Source organism: Coturnix japonica, chromosome 6 (genome assembly GCF_001577835.2).
Source record: "Coturnix japonica isolate 7356 chromosome 6, Coturnix japonica 2.1, whole genome shotgun sequence".
Taxonomy (NCBI): Eukaryota; Metazoa; Chordata; class Aves; order Galliformes; family Phasianidae; genus Coturnix; species Coturnix japonica.
Genome location: NC_029521.1, coordinates 8,099,798 through 8,124,303, shown reverse-complemented (window position 1 = coordinate 8,124,303; position 24,506 = coordinate 8,099,798). Strand labels below are relative to the sequence as shown.

The following is a 24,506-nucleotide window of genomic DNA, read 5'->3' as shown; positions in this document are numbered from 1 at the left end:
TGTTTTCTGAATCATTTTAAGACTTGTTTTAATTCCAAGTTTAGACACAGGATTTGTCTGGCAGTATTTAGGAAAAAAACAGCTTGCTGTTGACCATAAGGCCTGTTCATTGGTATTTTACTATAATTAAGAGCTTCAAGTTTTAGTGTAATGAGTTGTATTTTTGTGTTTGCCTTTTAAATGTCATCAGTCTTCCATGAAGTGTAATTATTCTTGATGAAATTACTGCAGTGTTAATAGACATTGTATTAAAAAAGTGACCTTTTTTTCCCTAAGTGTGTTTTGACAAAGACAGTTGTTTCTGTTGCTTACCAATATCTATCAGAAAAACAAAGAATCTGATTCTGCAGAAAATATACAGTTCATTTCTTATGTTTTCACTGTATTTTATAATGTTTTCTCTTTGTGATAAGTGAAGTTGTGAGTTTTGGGTAGGAGTATCCCTTTTGGCTAGTCCGATTATTTTCAGGTTTTTTAAGATGATACTGTATACACAGGGGGAACTAGATTTCTAAAAAGACACCATTTCTAGTTCAGTACCAAATACATGTCAACATTTCAAAATGAAATGTTTAGATTGTTGTCTACTGTTAGTATTTTGATGACCAGGTTATTGTTGATAGCACAGTTAGAATCTTAGGAAAGTGGCCCAGCTGCATGTGCTCAGTTTCTAAAACTACAGCCTTACATTCTGACTTCACAATGCACTTCATGCTGTCATCAGAATGCAGGAATAACTCCTTTTAGAAAATGTGCAAGTGTGATTAGATTTTGTTTGGAGGCTGAATTTACTGCAAAATAAAGCATCTTACCAGGAGGAAAACAAACTATATGAGTTAAGGAACAACTGTGTTTAATACAGTTGACTGAATTTAATACAGTTGACTAACAATGGTGTTTTACTATTGAGAAACTTGTGTAAAATATTGGAAGGACAATATATAATTTTCCTTGCAGTTTTATAAGGCTTATATTATTATGCATATGTGTTGTGCTTCATTAAAAATACTTTTAAATCTAATCTCATGCAAAATCCTTTCTCATCACTCAGAAAACAGCTCTGTTTGTCCCTAACTTTTATGGCAAGGTTGTTTCATTTAACTCCAATACAAATAGCTATAAGTTGTGGCCTACTAAAGCAATAACCCTTTTCCCCCCTCTTTATTTTTGAAGTTTATCTTACAGATACAAAATCATCTCAATCACCTTTGAGGAGTAATATAAGTGTAATTTTGAGTGTAAAAGACTTGATGATTTTATAGGTAGGTATTTCTTACTGCCTAAGGCAACAAATGTGGCAGTCTTGTGTTCTGATTTCCAGGGGAGTCAGAGAGGTCATTAGTGTTCCCATTTGGGTTCACATGAACCTTCACATGTGTCTAAGTTTTATCCCTCTAGCAGAATTGAACAGAAAGTCTGTTAGTTACTGCTCACAAGTTGGTCTCTCCTCAAGTTTTGCCAGGGGGATATTCAGGTTGGATATTTGGAAAAAAATTGTCTTCGGAAGATTGGATGGGCATTGGAATGGGCTGCCCAGGGAGGTGGTGGAGTCACTGTCCATGAGGTTTTCAAGAAACATTTAGATGTTGTACTGAGGGACATGGTTTAGCGGGGATGTGTTGGCAATAGCTGGACAGTTGGACTAGATGATCTTAGAGATCTTTTTCAACTTTGATGATTTTATAATTCTGGGATTTCTATGATTCTATTTTTTTTCCCCCAGTACCTGAGTGGTACATGTAGTGTACTGTTGAAGGTATTTATCTGCCTCGGGGGCCTGTTAGGTTAGGTACTCTAGAGTGTATACATTTAGTTTTTAAAGCTTCTGTGTAGACAAATTTATTCTTGTGAAGTCTGGTAAAATACAGTTGCTACTCTTAAAACGTTATTTATTAAACCAGTGTTTTACAATTTTACCATTGCAGTGTTTCAAAATTATGTGAGTTGTATGAAATAAAGGTAGAAATAAAAGTCAGATTTCTGGGTAGAGGGCTTGGCTTACTTTTTCCTATTTTATCTGTATGAATTGCATGAAGCATGGTTTTAGAAAATAAGTGTGTTTCTTTTTCTCCCTTAGATATAAAAGAAATAACAGTCTCTTTTAGAACCTCCAGAGAAAAGTAACTGGATAATGAAAAATATTAAGTGGGGCTAATGCTACAGTACAGAGTAGGGGTTCCTTTGCCAATTTGTGACCAGGACTTGTTCCCCTTAAAATAAAACGTTTTGTTTGTTTGTAGAAAACTACAGAACAGCAGGATTGCATTAGCAGTTCTGTGTTGCAAGGGAAACTGAAATAAGATGTGAAAGATAATGATATGAACCACCAGTCAAAATACTGCATATTTGGTTTATTGTTTTACTGAAAGCTTATGTGCCAGTCTTTTATCTATTACAGGCTTAAATAACATCTTACTCATGTTAGACACAGAGGGTCCTTCTGGTAGTGAGGCAGGATTACATCATTTTTCCTATTTTTCTTTCTTACACTTGCAGTTTAGAGATTTTTGTGAACAGAAGTGCCCAGTTCCCTGCTGTATAGTAGAGCTTGAAAAGTGTCAGTAATTTCATCCCAAAGAGAATACAGTGAGATGGAGAATATTAGGCAGAAGCTGTTATCAGTCAGCATTAGGTTGGTTGGTGTAATCAACCTCACAGCTTCTGAAAGTGATGTGCTCCTTGAATGCAATAATTAACAAAGGCCACCCTGAGATACAGGGTTCTTGAACAAAAATCCTGATGCTTCTGAGTTGATTAGAAGTTTAACAGACTTCAGTCAGAAAGTCTAGAGAAAGCTGATGTGCACATCAGATATGGTTTGTTTGTTTATCTGGAATAGTGCAATTTGGTTTAAATTCTGCCTGCAGATTTATAACAAAAGTAGAATTTCTTTGCTACTTAAGTGACAAAATCTTTTCTGTTCTGAAGATGATGACTGTTACCAGAACTTCCATTCCATTAACACTGCTCAATACAGAATGAAAAGTTTGGCCCAAGGCACAAAAACTTAGATGCTTCTCTGTTTTGTTTTTTTTTTTTTTTTGTTGTTGTTCCTGTTCAGGTCTTTGTTTTTATTTCTGTCATTAAGAGCCTTTTCTGAAGCATTTCATGCTCTATTGCTATTTTGTGGAATGGTAGGGAACTGTTTTGAAAAATGTATTATTACTGTTGCAGTATGTCTGAGTAAGGTATAAAATGCTAAATTCCATTCTGCACTGTCTTTATGCACCTATAGCATCTCAGCATCTTGAGACCTTTTGGGAACAGTTGAACAAAGGCAGTACATAGCAGGCAGCATGTCCCATACAGTTCTTATTGAGTCCAATATAAGGGCCTGCTCCCTTTCCCATCTTTGTATTTATCTGTTCGAAGGCTGTTAGAATTTGAAAAAGGTTTAATTACTTAGATTAACACCAGTGCTGACTTTCCCTCTTTATAAATGTGTCCGCGTTAGCAACAGTCATAATTTAAAATGACATGAATCTTACTTATGTGCTAGCAGAGAGAGATGTGGTGTAGACCACTGATCTAAGGGGAATGAAGCATGCCAACACCTTATCATACTTGGATAACTCTTAAAGATGTGTGAACATGAAAGCACCTGTGAATAGCAGTCTTTGCCCCTGCTGATCTGTTGGGACACTGAATGCTTAACTACCTGCTGCTCAGAGCAGTAGCCTTTCACTTTGTATTTCTTTCCCACCACTTTCAGATTTTGAACTATGGGAAACCTCTACCCTCACCCTGTGTTTGGTTATTTCTTCTCTAGTTTCTTGAATTTGTTACCCTTACAGTATCTCTTGCAAAGTAGTGCTGCAGATTCAAGACATCCCGCTCCACAAGCTAAGGAATTCAGACATCGTAGGGCTAGATCTATCCATACACTACCCATGTAAATTCAGTGAGGATCTCTGCATATATTCCCAGACTTACTAACCCATATATATATATTTTTTTTTGTTCCCAACCATACAAAATGAAATTCCATTGTGTGTTTTTCTTGGGTCTTTGTAAAATTCACATATCTGTCATTCATAAATAATCTTCTCACCACTAACTTCTTCACATAATCTCTTTCCCAGGATTAATTACCATGTATCCATTCACATCAATGAATGTAATGTAATTTCATACATGTCGTTGAGATTTACAATTACCTGAAGACCTATTTTAATTGTTTTTCCCCCAATCAACAAAACTGTGATTATAAAAGCAATTGCCAGTTCATTTTACTTATGTAAGTTCATTTTTGTTTATATTTTTCCAAATAATTCATATAATAAAACTTAAGCTATGTTTGGAAAAGATTAAGGAAGAGAATACAACTGTGCATTTAAAAACAATGTTGCTTTCCTGTGATTTTAAATTAAGCTGAGCTTAGAGATACTTAGAGAGATTTAGTGACAGCTACTTAGCGTTTGTTCATTGATTTTATTGTTCAAGCTAGACTTCCCCAATACTTCTGTGTGCTTAAATTCAATTAACCATCTTCCTTATTGTAGAAATAAAAACAGTAACTTTCCACATCTGACCCACTATAAAAGCTTTTAATTGGAAAAGAAATTAAATCCCAGGTATTAAAAATCAGAGTCCGCTTTACTATGACAAAAGTAGAGAAAAACCAGTGAGAGCAGTCTTCTGTCATACTGCTAATGGGAACAAGTGCTTGAAACAGATTGGCTGGAGTTCTTTGCATCTCTGCAGATTATTTTCTTTATTATGGGCGGCTAATTCTCTTTATACTGCTTTAGAATAGAGTTTTATTATTATTTTTTTTTTTTCCAACTTGAAAGCAATAAGAGGAAGAGATTGTGCTACTTCTCAAATCTCTTTATCTCTCTTGTCTTCCATGTATACAGGGGTGTGGATGTGTACATACAGTGTTTATGCAGTTTAATAGAGAGGTGTGATTTTATACAGGAAGCCTTACTGTTGTACTCAAGAAAATAAATGATGCTGGTCTTTGAAGACTCAAAAATTGTGAACTATCAGGCAAAAGGTGAAATAATTCTGCACAGCTTTTAACTTTGTTTAAAATCATGGATTTTATACAGCAGTCTCGGGGAAAGTGGCTAGAATGCTACAATAGATACTGTTCAGAACAAATCCACCATAACCTGGGAGCAGGCTGTTTTGTTTTGTGGAATTTGCTTTTTTACTGGTCAGGGCCTGAATGTTGTGTGGGATCTTCTGAAGAGAAGGTGCTCTAAAGAGATACAAGCTCAGGGCATGTTAGGCCAGGGTAATGCCAGCCATTATTTCCTGAGGAAATAAATGTGCTGACTGTCAGTCTCAGCATATATAAGTCTTTGTAGTCTCAGTATTTGTAAACAAGAATGTGAGCAAACCAATTCTTTATTCATAGCAATATTAATGCATAAAACTTCAAGCAAAACTTAGGGATATATTACATATTCCAGGGTGACTGTTTCTCAGATTCATGTGTTCTAGTGTAATGGTGAATTCACTGTGTGAATTCTGTCTTTTTTCCAGTACTCTTAACCAGATAAGCTTTTGTTGTTGAGCTGATGCATGGCAGAGAAGACCTTAATGAGTTTCTTCAGCTCCATTTGCTTAAATACAAGTATTGCTTTTGCTCAAGAAGGTAATTCTTTTTGAATGCTTTCAAATTTTTACATATCTTCCATGTGACCTTAAAACATCATCCTTTTGAAGACAAAAATAATCCTACTTACCTTAAAACATTTACCTTTATATAGAATCATAGAATTACCCAGGTTGGAAAAGACCTCAAAGATCATCAAGTCCAACCACAGCCTAACCATAGAACCATAACTCTAACAACCCTCTGCTAAATCATATCTCTGAGCACTACATCCAAACAATTCTAAAACACATCCAGGGATGGCGATTCAACTACCTCCCTGGGGAGCCTATTCCAGCGTTTAACTACCCTTTCTGTAGAGAAGCATTTCCTAACATCCAACCTAGACTTACCTTGGCACAACTTGAGGTGGTTTCCCCTCGTCCTGTCACTTGTCACCAGTGAGATTTGCCCTGCTCTCACTGTAAGCACCCTTCAGATATTGGAAGAGGTCAATAAGGTTCCCCCTCAGCCTCCTTTTCCACAGACTAAACAGCCTCAGCTTCCTCAGCCTCTCCTCATATGTTTAATGTTCCAAGCCCTTCACTAGCCTTGTTGCCTTTCTCTGGACCTGTTCCAGTACCTCCATGTCTTTTATGGTCACCTCGGTACAAAATTGAACACAAGACTTGAGGCAAGTCCTCACTAATGCCAGGCACAGGGGCAGGATGATTTTCCTAGTCCTGCTCACCACACCATTCTTGATACAAGCCAGGATGCCATTGGCCTTCTTGGCCACCTGGGCACACTGCTGGCTCATATTCAGCTGACTGTCCATATACTTTCCTTTATACATATACTTCCCCTTAAGTGTTTTCTAATAATTTCAAAGTTAACAGAGATTATTATATTAAATGTATAATAATAAACAGCATGTTATAATATGCCTAGAGTTCTGACAGATTTAAGAGTTGTTTTCTTAGTTAACGTCAGTCTGTGGCTTAAGCAATATAAAGCATAATGCTTATTTACTGAGAGTTCCATTGAGATTTAAGACATCAAGATTTCTTTTCCCCTCCTAAATAAAGGAAAAGCTGTTATATGTTAAGATAACTTTTCTAAAATATGACAAAGGGACTTCTCCATATAGTTTCTTCATTTTCTCTTAGTGATTTGTCCTGCTTGGTACATTTGTACAGTCCCAATTTGGCAGTATTTCTTCAGCCTTTCAAATTTGCCTAACATGTTAGTAGGCTCCCTGCTGACAGAGTTTTGATCTTGGATGTGAAAAAGCCAGTGAAGAAAAACTTCATTGGAAATCAACGGTAACAACTGTAGTCATAGAAATATAGGCTTTAATTCACAGTCATTTCAAACAGTGCTTAGCACAGCTTTTGTTGATAACAGTTGTGCCTGGTACCTTCATGTGCCTTCTCCTACTGCCTTGGTCATACCAGTGCTAGCTTGTTGCCTGTCTTGCATGGTAGCATGTTGAACTAGAGCACTGAACCAGCTCCAAACTAGTGTGACAACCAAAAAAACTTTTCCATGTGCATTAGCTCACTGAACTTCCTCATGCTGCTGCATGACAGCTAGCTTCAAGGCAAGGACATGCATGTAGAGATTTCATGGTAGTTCATAATTGGATTGCATTAAACAGAAACCCCTATTTCTCCCACAAAATAAACTTAGGAATTATGTATACAGACATAGGGTGCATTTATATATATATATATATATATATATATATATATATATATATATACATATATAATGTATATATACACACACATACACACACACACACATATACAAAATATACAATGTATTGTCTAAAAGTGTTTTCAATTCAGATTCAGTGCACTGACTACTTTTTTAGAATTTCTCTATTTCTTTAGGATTTCTCTATAATCTCTATCAGTTTATAAAACAGTTTCATAGAATCCTTAGAGTCTTCCCATTTCCACTGTGATATTTTTATGCTTCTTCACCCTTTCTACAGAACACCAAAGGGAGTGATCTCATCTGCTGTCTACCTAATTCATTTCATTTTTAGGAGCTCTATTTTAAAGATGTAATTCTAGTGTACTTATCTCTGGGTTAAACAGAAGCAAGTACTAACTATATCATGCTTATTATGCAGCTTCTTCTGTGCAATAGACTTCTGTTTTGGGTACTTCTTATTGCAGTACACTTTCAGCATACAAAAATTTCAGAATGAAATACTGAAGTATCACTACAGTCGTTGTTCTTTGTGCTCTAAATAATTGGGCCAGGGGTGAGAATATGACAATGGGCTGTGATTCAGAGATCTCTTATCCAATATGTTGGCCTAGGATTGAAGGTAATAGGGGAACGTGGATTAAATATTTAATGTCTTCACAAGTTCAGAAAAAGTATTAATAATCTTTTCCAGTGTGTAAACTATAAGCTTGTTACAAAAAACAAAAAACTTGAAATGTGAACAGTATTTGAAAGAGCAAAAGGGAAATATGAAAAGCACATTCACAAAACTCTCATGCTCTCTTTATACATGTGTATACATATCTCTGCAAGTCTTTTGGCACGCTGTTAACAATAAAATGTTAAATGTCACCAATTTGGCATTCATATCAGGGAAATATTAGTAGCCTTGAAACTAACTGCCTGTACAGTAATTGTATGAAATTTAGAAAAAGCTTAATCTAGTTCCTATTAGCATTGTATTGTGTAGATTTGTAACAAAACCTTAGATGACTGGAGTTTCAGAAGACGATGTCATTCAGTTCAACCCTTTAGAGTGAGTGCACTTTAATGTGTTTTTGAACACACACAATGAAGGTGTCTTCGCCATTCATCAAAGTTTATTCCATTCTAAATAACGTAGTTTTGGTGCTATAACTCAAGCTTATGTCATAGTAAGCCCATGTATTTCAAATGATGTGCTTTGGCCAGCACTGCTGCATTAGCTCAGATGGATTTTATTTGATTATTTATTTTAATAGTCCTCCGCATACCACTGTAGATTAAAATGACATTAAGCGTAGTTGTAATACACAGCATTCAAATTGAGTTACAAGGCTATCCAGGTCTGTTCTTACGAACTGAAATTCTTAGGTACCACTCCAGAAGAAATTGCAGGAGCTTATTTTTAAATCACAAGCAGTGAGAAATATTATTTGGTCTCAAAGAGTGAGATGAAATAAAAAAGTACTGAATAAAGACTATATTGTTGGGTTACTAGATTTTTAAATTCATTTTGTATAGCTGTATTGTCCTACATTGAAGCAGTTGCTGTTTCTAATCCATTTGGCCACACTTCACTTACGCTTCTGATGTCCATTATGCCTTTTGAATTCAGGTGAATTCCTGCAATTGGGAAACCATTAAAATCCTCTGAGAGCAAATTGTCTATACACAACACAGTGACTTTCATGGTAGATGAACAGATTATGGGGGATAATAAAAAATTCAAGTTACACACGGTTTGCCACAACTCTTGTGATTATTCTGCCACAGGAGTACTCACCTTAACTTCTTGCTGAAGATGAAGGGCATTTTTAAAGCAAAAATTTTCAGTCCTGGTTGTAAATTTCATTCTTGCTAATAAAAGTGAAGCAGCGTGGAGGCTTGTTCAGTTTAGCATAGGGTTTCTTGAAGCCTAAATATCATACTGAGAAGAATCCTTATGATGGTGGAGTTGAAGTTCCTTTGCTTTGTGACTTTCTCAGTGTTAATCAAAGGTAGGCGAACCTGATCAAATTTACACTCAGGCTATATTGAGAGGCATTGAGCAAATTTAAAAGGCAGAAAGAGAAGCATTTATAAACTATGCTACTGTGTGGACTTTTTTTTTTTTTCTTCGCTAGAAGTGTGATTTTTGCTTTGCTGATTTACTTTTTCATTTTGTTTAGGATTCTTAAATTTTTTACTTTAATAACATTCCTTTTTTTGAACATTAACCTAAGGTGTGGAAGATATGCTTATGCCTTTGCTACTTGACTGGCAGCACTTAATGTGGTTGGGATTTAAATGTATGCTATAATACCTTTCTTTGTATAACCTTCTTACATTAAATAGGGACATGAGGAAACTACTGAAAATGAATCATTTACTATCTGTTAAAACATTACTGCCCAATTTTTGGGCTTGCCTGGGCTATATTGAGTGAAGTGGAATTGTCTTGGGGAACATGTAAAAATTTCAAGTATATAAGTAGAAAAAACTTCCTTTATTTTTTTAACACTTGTTACTAAAATATTAGAAGAAAGCTTCAAAGACTTAAAATGAGCAGTTTGGAAATGTATATATTAAAGGGATCAGTGTTTTTGTTTTTTTATTTCTCTTAATCAGCATCTCCTTACAGTTTTTACATACAGAAATCAGAGGAATCAACAGTATATTTTTTGGAAATTGAAATAATAAATTTTTACTGTTAAAACACAAGCAGAACTTCATGTATACTTGATGGGCCATGTCATTCCTGTATTTGAGAAAACACGACAGTTAATGTATTATACATGGTCTAATAAATAACCCTAATGCATCCTGCTGTATTCTCAGAACTACTGAAATCAAAGCAAGAGCCCCAAGTGGTATAAGCAGATTTTAGATTAGGTTCTTGAAGTTCAGATGTTTCAGCAGAGGTTAGTGAAATAGGGAACTCAGTTTTTTTGGAATATTCCATAAGGAGAAAAAAAAACAGTTTTATAAAGATTCTGCCTCCTGCTATTCTGCTATTCTTTTACCTTTAGTTTTCCTCATAATGAAAAAAGTACTTTCGTGAAAGTAATTGATGAGCCAAGAATGTGATTAAATGTTAAGAGGATGTTAGGAAATTGGATCTGCAGTAACTGTTTTTTATACAAAACTGATGTATATTTTATCATTAGATATGCTCTTACTAATAGAGATTATAATATAGTACGTATATTTTTAAAATAGGATTAGTGTCAAGGATCAGTGGATTTTTTTAAATGGACCGTGAAAAGTTCATGTCTATATGTGTTACAGATTGATTTGCTAAGGCATTTTTTAAGATGAATTCTGCATATGTGTTGTTTTTTTTTATAATGTTTTTATTTTTTTAACTATAGAGACTGTTGCTTTTTCAATATTGAGCCATCTTGATTGCTGATGGAGTGATCTTAATCATTTAATACAAGTATGTTGAAAGATGCTGGTAGAATGATTCACGTTTTCATAGAATCATAGAATCTTTTGAGTTGGACGAGACCATTAAGGATCAGGTCCTACTCCTGCAATGAACAGGGACACCTACTGCTAGATCAGGTTGCTCAGAGCCTGGTCCAGCCTAATCATGAATGTTGCCAGGGATGGGACAACCACCACATCTCTGGGCAACATGTTCCAGTGCTTCACCAGCCTTCTTATAAAGTATTTCTTCCTTATATCCAATCTAAATCTCCTCTTTTTTGGTTTGAAGCCATTTCCCCCTTGTCCTATCATGAGACCCCACTTAAGAGTCTATTCCCTTCTTTCTTACAGCCCTCCTATAGATACTGGAAGACTCCTCTCAGGTCTTTCCAGAGCCTTTTCTTCTCCAGGGTTAACAGCCCTACCTTTCTCATCATTACTCTCTGTCATCATAGGGGAGGCATTCCATCCCTTGGATTATTTTTGTGGCTTTCCTCCTAATGGAATTCAACAGGCCCACATCTATGTCAAAGGCCTTACTGAAGTCCAGATAACTGACATTAGTGACTCTTTCCTTTATCCGTTGATGTGACCCGCGTTACCAATTCCATTACAAATAGGGGAATGAAAGGATTAAGAGCAGCCCTACTGAAAAAGGCCAGGGTGTTCTAGTCGATGGAAAACTGGACATGAGCCAGCAGTGTGCCCTCACAACCCAGAAAGCCAACCATATCTGGGCTGTATTAAAAGAATTGTGGCCAGCAGGGTGAGTGAGGTGATCCTGCACTTGTATGCTGCACTGGTGAGGCACATCTTGAGGAGGGCCACAGAAATGGTGCATGGAATGGAATACCTCTTCTATGAGACCTAGCAGAAAGAGCTGGGGCTGTTCAGCCTGGAGAAGGCTGCAAGGTGATCTGAGAGCAGCCTTTTGGTATTTAAAGGAGAGCTACAGGAAAGAAGAGTACAGCCTCTGTAGCAGGCTCTGCGATAAAGCAAGGGGAAATGGCTTCATGCTTAAAGAAGGTAGACATAATTGTGGACATAAGAAAAAAAGTCTGTCACAGTGAGAATGGTGAAACACAGAGGCAGGTTGCCTAGAGATGCTAATGCCTCAAAGTGAGGTTGGATGAAGCCTCGGGCAACCCGATCTTACTGTGCGTGTTCATCACAAGGGGGTTGACTACGTGACCTTTAAAGGCTCCTTCCAACTCTGATGATTCTATGATTCTATTTACTTATGCCATCATAGAAGGCTACTAGGTAGGACTTGCTTTTGGTGAAGTCGTACTTGTCCTGTATCACTTCCCTCTTTTCCATGTGCCTTAGCGTAGCTTCCAGGAGGATCTGCTCCATGATTTTCTCCAGCACAGAAGTGAGACTGAAAGGTTGTTAGTTTCCTTGGTCATCCTTTCTATCCTTGAAAAATGGGTGTGGTGTTGCTTTTTTCATTCAAAAAAAGTGTCTTCACCTTACAACCAAGACTCTTCAAATGCTATCTAGAGTGTCTCTGTGACTTCATTAGCCAATTCCCTCATGTTTCACGAATACATCTCTGGGCATACATCTATGAATTTTCAGGTTCCTCAGGTGGTTGTGAACTTGTTCTTCACTTAGAGTAGGTGAGACGCTGTTCCCCCAGGCTCCATTTCCAAAGAACCTGCTTGAGTAATGTGTGAAGAGCATTTGCTGGTGAAGACTGAGGTAAAATAGTTGTTGAGTACTTCAGCTTTCTCATCTCTTGTTGCCAGTCTGCCACTATTACTAACGGGGGCAGGAGAATAATGTGGACTCTACTTCTCTGGTTCTTCTATTCATGGAAGCCTTTCTCTGTAAAACCAGTTGTCCTGATTTTGTTACTAAAAATAGCAGGCACAGTGCTGAGAATGGGAATAAATTAATTAGTAACATTTACTTTTCTGGGTTACCTTTTGTGATTGTGGAATACCGGTGTGTTAGCTTCTGAATTAAGAGTTTGGTCATGGCTTCTATTAAAACATAATTAGTATTCTTAGTTATTTTTTATTGGAGATGGCAAGGTCCAGGAGGAAAGGACCACAATAAAAGGTCCAGATAATTGTTTATGCAAACAAAAGAAGACTTAGCAAAATAAAATAAAAAGTGCAGTTTCAAGAAGTGTGCAGGTGCCATGAAGTCTATAATTTAATTTGGGGGCATTTAGAATTGCTGGTGAACCATACTAGTATTCCTTGAATCATTTTCTTCCTAAGTCGTCTGCCTTAGGAAAGGTGGGATTACAGGCATTTTCCTATATTTTTTGTTGAGAAAAAAAGAAAAATAATAGCAAAATCTAAATAAAATATATGATGTGCTCTGTGAATGTTGCTGTGAAAGCAATATCTCTTATTTATTTCCATGGAAACTACAAAAAGTTCAAAGAGCACAATGACACTGTTCAATAGAGAAAATTCTCAGCTACAATACATTATTTTCAATTTAGTCACCAGCTTTAGGTATACATTTTTGCCAGACATGAACAAGAGCCTGCTGGTCAAAATTGTGCACCGGTGGAGGTGACCACTGTCACTGTTGCCACTGCAGAAATGCACCACCCACTGCCTTGCTGTGCTCGTATTCACTGTTTGACATCTGTAACTGTTTAGCAAGTGGTGAATGTCAGTGGGTGCCATTTTTTTCTACATAGAGGAATTCACTTCCACACCTTTGCTTCATCTGCATTTCCATGTCTGACACCATTGTGTCAGACTGCCCCTCTACTGTCACACAGCAACAAAATGCAAGGGAATACTGTCAGGAAGGTTCAACCTCTACTTCTGTACCAACACCAACCACCTGTGACATTGTCAGCCAACCTCATAAAATAGGAGGCTTTGCTTTCACAGCAGCACTCATAAAGAATACCTAAGTATTCTTTAAATGTTAAGATCACATTTAAAAACATTTAAATTTTAAAATCACAAAAACATTATTTCTCAAGTTTATGATACTTGAAATTTTTAAGGTTGCTTACAGTTTTTTCCTTTTCATTCTGAACAATCGGAAAAATAAATTTGGTTCAACCCGTTTTTATCCTGTGTTTCCTTTACATGCCTTTTTAGGTTACTTAGAATACTTAATCAGAATATATGAAATATGCTCTTTATTAATGTAGTTCTAGTCCACATAATGTAGAGTATGTTTCAGAGAGGTGCCTAACCTATTTAGGGATGTATGATGTAAATGATTTTTGATGGCTCTGGGCCATGAATAAGTCACGGGTCCAACAGAACTGTTTTGGTGTTTGTTTGTTTGTTTAATATAGTCTTTTGCTTCAGAACTCTAGAACCAACAAGGCTGGAATCATGGATCTGAGGGAATTAACTAGTCAGATACAGGAAAAATGTCAAAGTAATTGTTTGATAACTTTCTGGCAGTGTAAGTGAAATACCAGTGTAAGTGAAATGTGATTATGCTTTACTAGATCTATACATTTTAGAATTTGAGGTTTGTCTTTTTGTATTGTTTATGTGTGCAATTGATGGCAATGTTAAGCTCCTGTCTTAAAAATGGATACCTGTTTCTTCTGAAAGGGAGCCTTCTGATGTCTTATGTCTGTAATAAACTTTATCCCTGAATTTGCTTGTAGTTGTGAATGAAAGGATAGAAAGCATAATGTTATTCTTAGTAGAAACCAACACAGAGGTTCTGTTTCACGAGGAAATATTCCTATATTTCTATGTTCATATATTAATATATTCCTATTGAATGTTATGTAAGTTAATACCTATCTCTTCCCTTCCAGTTTCTTCTGTGTTGCCAGCCTCTAAGTGATGGGAAGAAGTATTTGAACTTTTGTAGCAAATGAGTATGAACTATATTTGTTTGAGGAGATGTGTATGATGGATTTTCTGGCTGCGCTCTCTCTCTACTCATTGTATTTGTGTTTGGTATCTTTTCTTTTGTTTAAAGGGTGAAGGGAGATGCAGCATTACCAGTGTTAAACAAAGTAATGCCAACTAACTAGAAATTTTTGTTTTCTGTTTGGTTTGATAAAACAAGGGTCAGCTTCCATGGTATGTCCAAGCGACACTTGATATTTTGTATGTTAAAGATCTTTAAGTAGTTTTGTTTCAGTTCAGATGGAAACAATCTGCAAACAGATTTTGAAATAGGTGAATAGGAGTTTCAACTTTGAGTGAGGTCCTTGGGGGATACCACTGTTGAAATCAGCGGCAAAATTTTATGTGTATTGCCATCTACACCTTTTTAAGGCTCTCTTGCTCTTAAGTATAACTACCAACAGCTTACGTGCACGCCAAGTGCATTTTTATCACTCTGATGTGCTCCTGCTTATAGCCAACCATTACTATGATGATGGTTTTATAAATAGCATTTTAATAAATGTGACTGTCTGCTTGCCAGAAACAAAATTTAGAGGTTTTATCCTTTTTGTGCTCACTGAATTTTGTTTTTATCTGTTGTTTTCTTATTTTGTTTGTATGTTTGTTTTTTAATAGTGATTCCGGAGTTCATTAGTCAAGTAAATATTGCATTGGAGAGCTTAAGCAAGAATACATTACATCTGTTTGATGATAACCAATTTGTGGATGTTTCTAAGAAGGTTTATGATACAATTCATAACATCAGATGCTCAGTCATGATGATTCGGGTAAGTTTTTGATTTGTTCATTTAAAATTCATCCATAAGATAATTGAGGACATAAGCACATTTTGTGAGGTGAGAACTATGTATGATATCTGCTAAGTCCTACAAATCATATTCAGATTTAACCAATTTGGAGATTTTGTGCTGTGAAGGGGCATGATTGTGACTCAGGGAGATGGAATCCTCTTGTGTGGAAAACAAGGTTGCCAAATCAGAATGTTGTGGGAAAATGTGTTGGTTTTTTCTCCTTTAAAAGTATTTGTGTATATTGAGTTGATGGAAGCATCAACTCAGTTTGCTGCTTCTCTAAACTGTGGGTGTTTTGATATTAGTTCAAGCAGGAAATGTTTCTGTTCCAAAGGACGTTTTTGGTGATGTGTTTTCACAATCAGTTACTTTAAAGGATGAAATTTATCTGCTAATTGGGGAATTAAAAACCTTTCTTCAGGAAAAGATGTTTACAACAGGTACTTTCAGAATCGAGCAGGAAAGATGAACATCTGTCAGGTCATGTTTAGGCAATGAGAACCACTGGTATTACAGTATGCTTCACTGGTAGAGTTTTGAATGTTTTCATCTTCCCTGTAAGGGAGCAGTCAGTCTTTGGAAATGAAAGAGCAGGTTCAACTCACTGAAGAGCTGATGTTTGCCTCCTTCACACTTCAGGTATTCTGGTAGGTGGTCTCAGCTACTTCTTGTGGTCAGACTATGAATGGTATCAGTATGCAGGTGTTACTTGTTGGCTTTAATTCTAGTCCACTCAGGACTTGGATTGATTTTAGGGTGAAGCTCTGTGCCTCAGACACGTGAAAGTTAGTGGCATATCCTTTCCTTGCAAACTAAACAACAATGCAATGTCTGGGACAACAGGATGGTTGTTGTATTCTTTCTCCTGGCCTCCTTTAATTCTGTGAGTCCTACTCAGGGAAAACTGAATGCTGGCATATGTGATACAAAAAGTTCTTATTGGTGAAGTTTAATGAGTCTTCCCTTCCTTATTTGTTGGTGGAGATCTCTGTGCTTATCTCAAGCTCAGGGTGGCCAGCTCACAGGCTTGTACTCATTCACAGTGTTCCTGCACTTTATAGAAGGTTCTTGCTCATAGCAGTAGTTCATGTGGGATGGATTTATTTGACAAAACAAATCAGAGAAATGGATAAGATGGGACAATCTGTTCCTGTTTCAGTGGCCATAGCCAGAGAAACTTTGTTGTAATGTGACTCTTTTTTAGATCAGTTAAGCTTTGTTTAATACCCACGTTGTTCATGCCATCCAACTGTATGACTTGGACTGTTGTTTCATTTTAAAATTTTATTTTATTTTCAATGTGATATTTTTTTCTCTGTTTTTGTTTGTTTGTTTGTTTTTTGTTAGATCTGAATCTTCCATATGTCCAATCTTCTTGAGTTTGAGCTCCTTATAATCTGATTATGACTAAGTCCTCCTTTACAGAGATTTTCATTTGGGGTAAATGATCTAAGGTTTGTGACAAACTTCCACGGCTCCTGTGAAGACACAGACACTCCTCTGTAGGTTACTCTGAGCATATATTCTCACAGTCCTCTATGATGTGTATATCTATTTGAACAGTCACTCAAAAAAGAGAAAGCTGTTATGTCCCCTCATTTTCTGGGCATTAGGGGAAAATAACTTGCTCTGAGGAGACTGTACGTATGCATACTACATAAAAAGCATGTGGAAGCGTGCTTTGTAGGTGCATACTAAATCTAAAAAATCATAAATCATAGCACAGCACCTAAATGGGCAGTAGTAGTATGAAGATTTCTTACCAGGTCTGTCCTCCACTTCTGATTTGCAATGGTAATTTGACAAGGCAAAAAAATTCCAAAGTATCAGAAATTATGTTGTTGGCTGAAATTGGAGCTATGGGTAGCAAAGAGCAGATACTTCTCCAGCGTGAGGCAGTTATGACCAGTTGGATAGCAACAGGCATTCACCTTTATTGAAATCCCTGTTATCCTAAATGATAGATGTGTATGGGTATGAAAGCAATGTGGCTTCAAGTGTATTCAACTGTATTTGGATGGATTCAGCGTCAACAATTGCAAAGTCATGACAAAAGCTCAGGAGATGAAAATAAAAGGAGTTTAATTCATTAAAAAGGACATGTGCAGCTTTCTACTTAATGAGTGCCATTTTTCAGAAACTGTCAGGAGAGGGTTTTTTGAGGTTTAGTGAAATGATAGTCAGCTACGCCTACATCCCTTGGAGATACTGACTGCCAGCACGGAAAGAGAGCTGAGATAACCCTGGCGTTTATTTATTTATTTATTTATTTTGAGCACAGATATATTTGCATTCCTTATTAGAAACATTCCAGGCAATGTCAGCTTCATTTCAGCCTGGTTGTAAGAAGCTTTAGTAAATCTGATGGTTATTCAGACCTACACTGCATGCGCAGCAGCCAAGGTGGGGAAATAAAAGCATTCTGTGGCCAAATTTTATAGGGCCTCACTGATACTGTGCCAAAGAACAGTGCTTGGCTGATCACAGGGGATTTCAAGACTAAATCAAGGAAAGAAATTGTTGATCAAAATATAATTTGGAAATGTAAATTAACGAGGATGCTGATTCGCAGGGGGGGATTTTTCTGCATCAAAGTAAAAGCAGAAACTCACCAGATCAGATCCTCAGGAAGCATTTTGAACATGTAATTACACAGATTGAATGTTTTTTATAATATTATTCCTAACTGTCAAATGTTGCCAAATACTGTTATTAGTGCAAATTATCAGATATGCTTTTCAAGGTCCAAGCCTAACCATAGATACATAAAATATTAATTCCTGTCCTACAGGTATAATGTTCAGAACACTTGAGAGCAAATAAATACTCGATGGTGTGCTGCACAGATGAGTTCTAATAGATATGCCTCTGGAACTGCAGGATACGTCCTTTAAGATGCCTTCCATTGTTTCTCTTGCAAGGATGATGAATTCCTCCATTGGTAGCTGTTAATTTGAAATTATCAGCTATTTGATCCAGGGTGCATAGCTGCATGTGCTTATTAGTATCCCGCATGCCTTGTTGTGTTTTTTTTCCTTGATTCTTTGTGTTGGATTTTTGTTGAATTGTAAAGGCACTCGTAGCTTGATTTTTTGCACACTAACTTCTAGATAGTGTATTAATCAGTATATTGCTTCTATGGCAGTAGATTGGGGTAAATAAGAGAATTTAGCCATGTGAAATATATGTTTGAAAGGCAAAAGAAACAGGTTGATAGTCTTTGAGATAGTAAGTATGAAATGTTGCTTAATGTTAAATATGTTGCTTGTTTAAAAAAGCAAAACAACAAAACAACGAGCTTTTAAGTGAAAATGTAGTTTGTTGAACAATACGAGACAGATGGACTAAGTAGCACCTGATAATATCCCATAAGGATTATTATTGTCCCGGTGGTGCAGTGGTTAAGGACGCCGCCTTGCAACACTGGGGCCCAATTCTCCAAGTTTTGAATTTCATGGAATTCTTTGGTTTTATCAGAAGATGACTGCTGGGAGTTTTACAGATAGAAAAAGGAAGACAAAATGTTCATGCACACTACGTTTGCTTTTAATAATCGCTGTTCATGGACACCATGAATGAGTGAACTCATATTACTGGATTTTATGAGAGGGTAGGACATTTTTTTTTGAGACTGCAGTTCTTGTCTAATACAGTATTTCCCTCATTTTAACACATTTCTTATATTTTCTGCTGAATGTGTACTGAATGTGCTATTTCCTTCAGAATTCCAGTATAGTGGTTACAGATTCCTTCAGAGTTTATGGAGTGTTTCTTTTGCAGACTGTACCTTCATTACAATTGATCAGCTATTCTCTGTGCCATGTTCATCATTATTGTCCCTCCCACCCTAAGAACAGGCATTTTTGTTTTGCATCGTACTTACATAATTCTGTTTCAAATAGATCTCACTATTCCCACCTCTCATCTTTCTGTTTCTTTGGCTAATCAGTCTTTCACTGGAGATTTTAATGTCATTTGTAAAATCAAATTTATTCTGGTATTTACCTTTTTTAATGGTAAATATTCAGGTATTGCCTTTTTTAATGTTTTGGCTCCATCAGAATACCCTTGAGATGGACTCCATTTTTCTTCTTCCTTTGATTGCAAATACTGGGTAGTATTTCACTCCTTTTTAAATAAATGTAAGAGAGTTCACTGATAACAGAGGTTGTGAACTCTTTAGTCCAGTTGCTTTCTCTCATCATGGCAGAATTTGGTTTTATGTATCCAGCAGAGCTGCGAGAATATTCAGAACATAGACCTTTTGGAAAGGAAAATGGCAGATGATGAAAATCTCTTTCAGACATTTAATGTCTCTATTAAATTGTACCCTTGCTTTTATTAATGACAGGATTATCCTCCACATGCAGGATTTTCTTCCCTTTTTTTACTTCCGTAGTTGGAATGAATTAGATCCTGCCATGTGCATGCAATAGCACATATGAATTGAACCTCTATTTAAAAGGTAGAGAAAATAAAGTAGGGAAACTAATTAGAAAAACATGTTTACTGCAGTCCTACTGCTGTTTGTTTTTCAAAGAGAGCTGAGAGACCTCATAGGGAGGAAAGACAAATAAGAGCTTATATAAACCGGATAAACTTCATTATTATTTGTCTGAAATTTATGAATCATGCTGACTCATTACTAAGAAATATTGGGAAACTTGTTGAATGCTTATTTCTTAATTTTTTTTCTGTCTTACACCAGCTGCAGAAGAGGAAGAATTTGTACAGTAGCAATTAGCAAGGCAGGTAGGCCTGCAGCTCTCATCACCTTCTGTCATTCCTGACCTAATTAGGTTGGAGCTGACCTTTCTTTCCCTCAGCTCCTTGTCAGCTTTCCCAGCTGAGAGAGATTTTCTTGTATATTTTTGCTTGTGCTCCCTTACACATTAGGCTTCTGATATAGATGTAGTCAGTACTTGTTGCCTTTTTTTTTTTTTTCCTATAACTGTACCAGGAAAGGATTTTCTACCCTTGTTATTTAAGAAAAGATGTACTTTGCATTGGTTGTTACCAAGCAGATGTTTTATTACCCTACTTTCTTCAAAATGGTGTTTTTCTTGCTTATTCTATCAGTGCTGTTATCCAAAGATTGGTGTATCTTGATGCACTGTGACTGAAGAAGGATGTAATATCTGGTGTCATTTAAAAATGATCCCAGAAATGCCAGTTGTCTGATTATGACTGTTAATACAGACGCCTCAGTCTAGCAGAGGGCCTCCTCAGTTTTCTTCAGCTTCTGCTTTAAGGCTTGATCAGTTTGTTGAGCTTGCTAGTGGGATTATTAAGATTAGTGAAGGAAGTATTTGTGAACATGCTTGGAGTCATTCCCCTTCCCTCCCACATACAATTATGTACAGAGCTACCAAAAATGGGCTGTCAAAATTGTAGCACCTCCACTGCTCTTTCCAACACATCGTCTGTCAAAAATAGCACACGTCTCTTAACCAGACTGTAAGTCTTACTGTGCTCCACCTAGAGCTGCTGGGAAACTACCTGTATCAAAGCAAAGAGTGGCACTGACAATGTGAATTTGCATAAGATGTATCTGTGTGTGATCTATAAGTCACTCTTTAATTCCAGGAATCAATAATAGGCATGTTTCAGTATGTATTTCAATAATTTTGTTGCTGTAGAGTTCGAGTTGAAAGCACATAGTGTTGAACAGAAAATAAATTCAACCTAAGAAGACTAATTAACCTGTCCCATACATACTGACTTTTTCCATTGTATAGTAGTAATGAATCATTACTATTTCTGATGGAGTGGAATTGAGGCAGAACTGTGACAATTCCACTTTTTATACCTTATATCTTGAGAGTGTCTGAAGATGACATGCCCACTGTTGTCAAAGGTACTATTATAGAAAATTTTCTAATTGCAGTGCACTGTAAGCACACATACCAGGAGGGAATGAGACATACATAGCACATCTTAAGAATAAGATACAGATCTACATCAGGGGTGAATTGTGACCTTGCTTGTTTGTTAGCTTGTTTGTTTTCATTCCATGTGTAAGCAGTCTGTGAGTTTACCCGAAGAGACATCTCTTCTGTTACTGATTTAACTATTTTAGTTCCACACTTCTGTCTGCTGGGAGACAGAATAGATTCATGGCTGGCAGATTATGACAAAATTGTGTACTAGATGATGTAATGATTAATTTCTTGGGCAAATGGTTTTTATATTTTTGGATGTTTTTTTAGCTTTTTTGTGTCCTGTTTATGTTCAACATTTTTGGGTGCTTTTCAGACACAGTAGAAACCATGTTGTTATTATGGATTCAGCTATTCTAACACTTTCAGAGCAGAAAGTTCCCGTCTGATATGTCTAAGAACTAATCTTACAGAAAGAGTTGCTGAAGTCTTCATTTAACTTTCTGGTATTTAGCATCCTTATCCTTTGTTTTTTATTATTTGCTTTTTAATATAATTTCAAGCTTTTCTTTCCATACGGAAAAAGCAAAGAAGTAATGTCTTATTTTCATCTGCAGATCACTCCATATTTGTTTAATTACCCCCTGTTTTGTTTACTGTGTTTAATCTGCTTGCCTACTTATGTATCTAAAAGCAAAGTGTGTAGCGTTGTTATGCTTAGAGCATTGTTCTTCAGGATTCACAAAACATGCAGCAATATGTAGTTACAAGACTGCTCTGTAAGGTAGAGTGGATTGGCTAAAGCCTGGTAATTGGTAGATTGACTTAAGGCTATGTGGACACCTGCTCTGTTCTGGGGATTGTATCCTGAGTAGTTTGTGTTACTTGGGAATGTTCCATTTCTGTTTCAGAAACCTTGTTTATTTGGTTTCATTATCAGGAAAATGAGGTGAGTTTAAACCTCTTACAGCTAGATCAAATATGCATGCTGTTAAGCAAAACATTCTTGCAGCTTCCTTTCCCATCCCCATGATTTGATTTTCTGGCATCTCTAGACAGGATCCCCAACATGGAGATAACCATCATGGGGAAAATTAAATCCAAACTCTGTCACATATAGGTTTCATTTTGTATGTTAAATTTTCTACATATGCATTTTCAAGAAATGTATGTTATTTACCCCAGAATATACTTGGGAGTCATCTCATATAAGAAATACTTCCTTGTTTATATTATACATGTTTATTAGCACCATAAACTCAGTCATAGTTATTATGACTTTACCTTGCATATATCCTATGAGAATGCTCTGTACTACAAGTTTGGAACATAGTCTCATGCATTTCAATTTAACATGCTGTCATTCTATTAAATGCTAATCTCCATTTAGTACCAGGTCAGTCTGTATTTCCAAATAAATAAGGCTGATTTGTATTTTCTGGAAAGCTACTATAAACAGCATTTTGCCTGTATTTCAGGTTTATGTACCACATAAAATACACTCAAGGGTCTTATTTTCTGCCACCTTCATTAGTTTAAAGCCTTTAATATCTTCCACAAATCAAGTGACCATTACTGTTCTCTATGCAGTAGTATTGGTGTTCTTGATGCGTAATAGAGCAAAAAGCTGCACAGCAGCAAATCTGTGAATAAATCCCTCTCTCTGTCTTATCTTGAAAGTTTCATCTCATTGTCTTCAACTTGTGAGCAAGCTGTTCCCCTGGGAAATGTCTGCAATTTGGAGTTGTTTCAAATTGCCATGGATATCTGTTCTTTGGAGTTAGTGTGATTTCACAATTATTTTCAAAACTTTGTTTGTTAGTAGAAGAAAAAACAAAACACCACAACAGATTAAATTATTGATTTTAGAAACAGGTGGTGTGTTTTTATCCCGGATAAGAGGAAGGAGGTATAAGAAGAAAAAGTGGATGCTCAACCTTTTAATCTCAAATGTGTTAGAATGGAAGCCAAAGCACAAATACCTTTTTCTTTCACTCAACGCAGGAAGGTTCTTCTCTCTGTGTTTTTAGGTCCCTTTTGCTTAAACCATTGACTTAGAGTGAGCAGTATTGTTAAGGTTTTATTGATTTTTTTGAACAAATAAATTGAATAGAAACTGTCTGGCATCTGTTCTTCTATATTCCTGCACTTTCGAACTACTGAATTGTAACCTTTCAGCTTGTTGTACATCCTTCAACTGCTGCCCCTGCACCTACATTCCAGCCATCTGCATAGTTTTGCTGCCTTCTGATTTCAAAAAGGTCATTGTTATTTAAAGAATTAGAATATGTCATGACTTATAGGTAAAATAATAGAAAAAATATTAATCCAGTTTTTCAGTTAAAAAAATAATAAAATCAACAACTAGAATAGGAATGATGCTCATTTTCAGTATTTTCTACATTGGGTCATCTCTCCCAATTCCTTTATTTTGTAGGGAATTTTCTGATTTTAGATTTTGGTTCTTTTAAGTATAAAATGAGTAGTAGATAAATGGTAGAAAAATCATCCCATCACCCCTGTATGTTCAATTCCTACATTTTTCCAGTTACATTCATATACTACGTTATTTGTACAGAGATAAGTTATCTTGTGTATAAGAATGTCAAAATCAGATGTACCCTTCTGAGCAAGAACATGAATAATTTTCATTGTGTTTTCTGTACATGTTGTCTTATGTCTCAGGAATGACCTCTTTGTCTACCTGACTGTGTAAGTGTATGGTATGACATGCCATATGACATATTGTCATGCTCTGTCATGCCAGTGGTATCCATATGGGTTTGACTGAGGGTTTTTTTCCCCCAGGAAAGTAGCATGTTACGTACATGTGCCATTCTGCTGTCTCTAGCTTTGATTAAGTAGAAGGAAGTAATTAAAAGGAGAACTGGAAACACGCCACTTTGATATTTACCACATTTCTGCCATTAGTTATCATCTGATAACATGGATTACTTTTTTTTCATTGTTCAGAATTCCATATTGCAGTTGAAGTACTAAGTCACTGCTTGAACCAGTGATTGAGCACCTTGTGGGAAGGCAGGGCCAACCCAGGGGAGCTCAGGTGCAAGCAGTGGACCTGAGGGGACTGGAAGGAGGTAGAGCCAGGATCCAGCCCTCCCAAGGCCTCATTGAAGGGTTGGCAGTGGAGGCAAAGGTATCTCACTGGAGATCCCTGCCTACCTGGGGCCTTCCAAAGGTAAACAGTTTTTCTTCATTTATTTCTGCATTCACACCTGCTGCGTATGAGCATGTTCTCATTTGCTGTACCAAAGACTTTACCACCCTGCTG

At 36.5% G+C, this 24,506-nt stretch overlaps 1 protein-coding gene across 2 annotated transcripts in view; it reads left to right on the top strand.

Annotated features, from left to right (window-relative positions):
- The window catches only part of CTNNA3 (catenin alpha 3), a 394,612-nt gene that overhangs the window by 306,881 nt on the left and 63,225 nt on the right, over positions 1 to 24,506 (top strand). Inside the window, exons 14-15 of one of the 2 annotated variants that reach the window (XM_032445274.1) lie at positions 15,160 to 15,311; positions 18,127 to 18,147. In XM_032445274.1, coding sequence (XP_032301165.1) covers positions 15,160 to 15,311; positions 18,127 to 18,132 — 158 coding nt within the window. In that variant the 3' untranslated portion in view covers positions 18,133 to 18,147. Of the gene's footprint in view, positions 1 to 15,159; positions 15,312 to 18,126; positions 18,148 to 24,506 lie in introns of those variants that run through there. The other variant, XM_015866262.2, reaches the window with a different exon arrangement.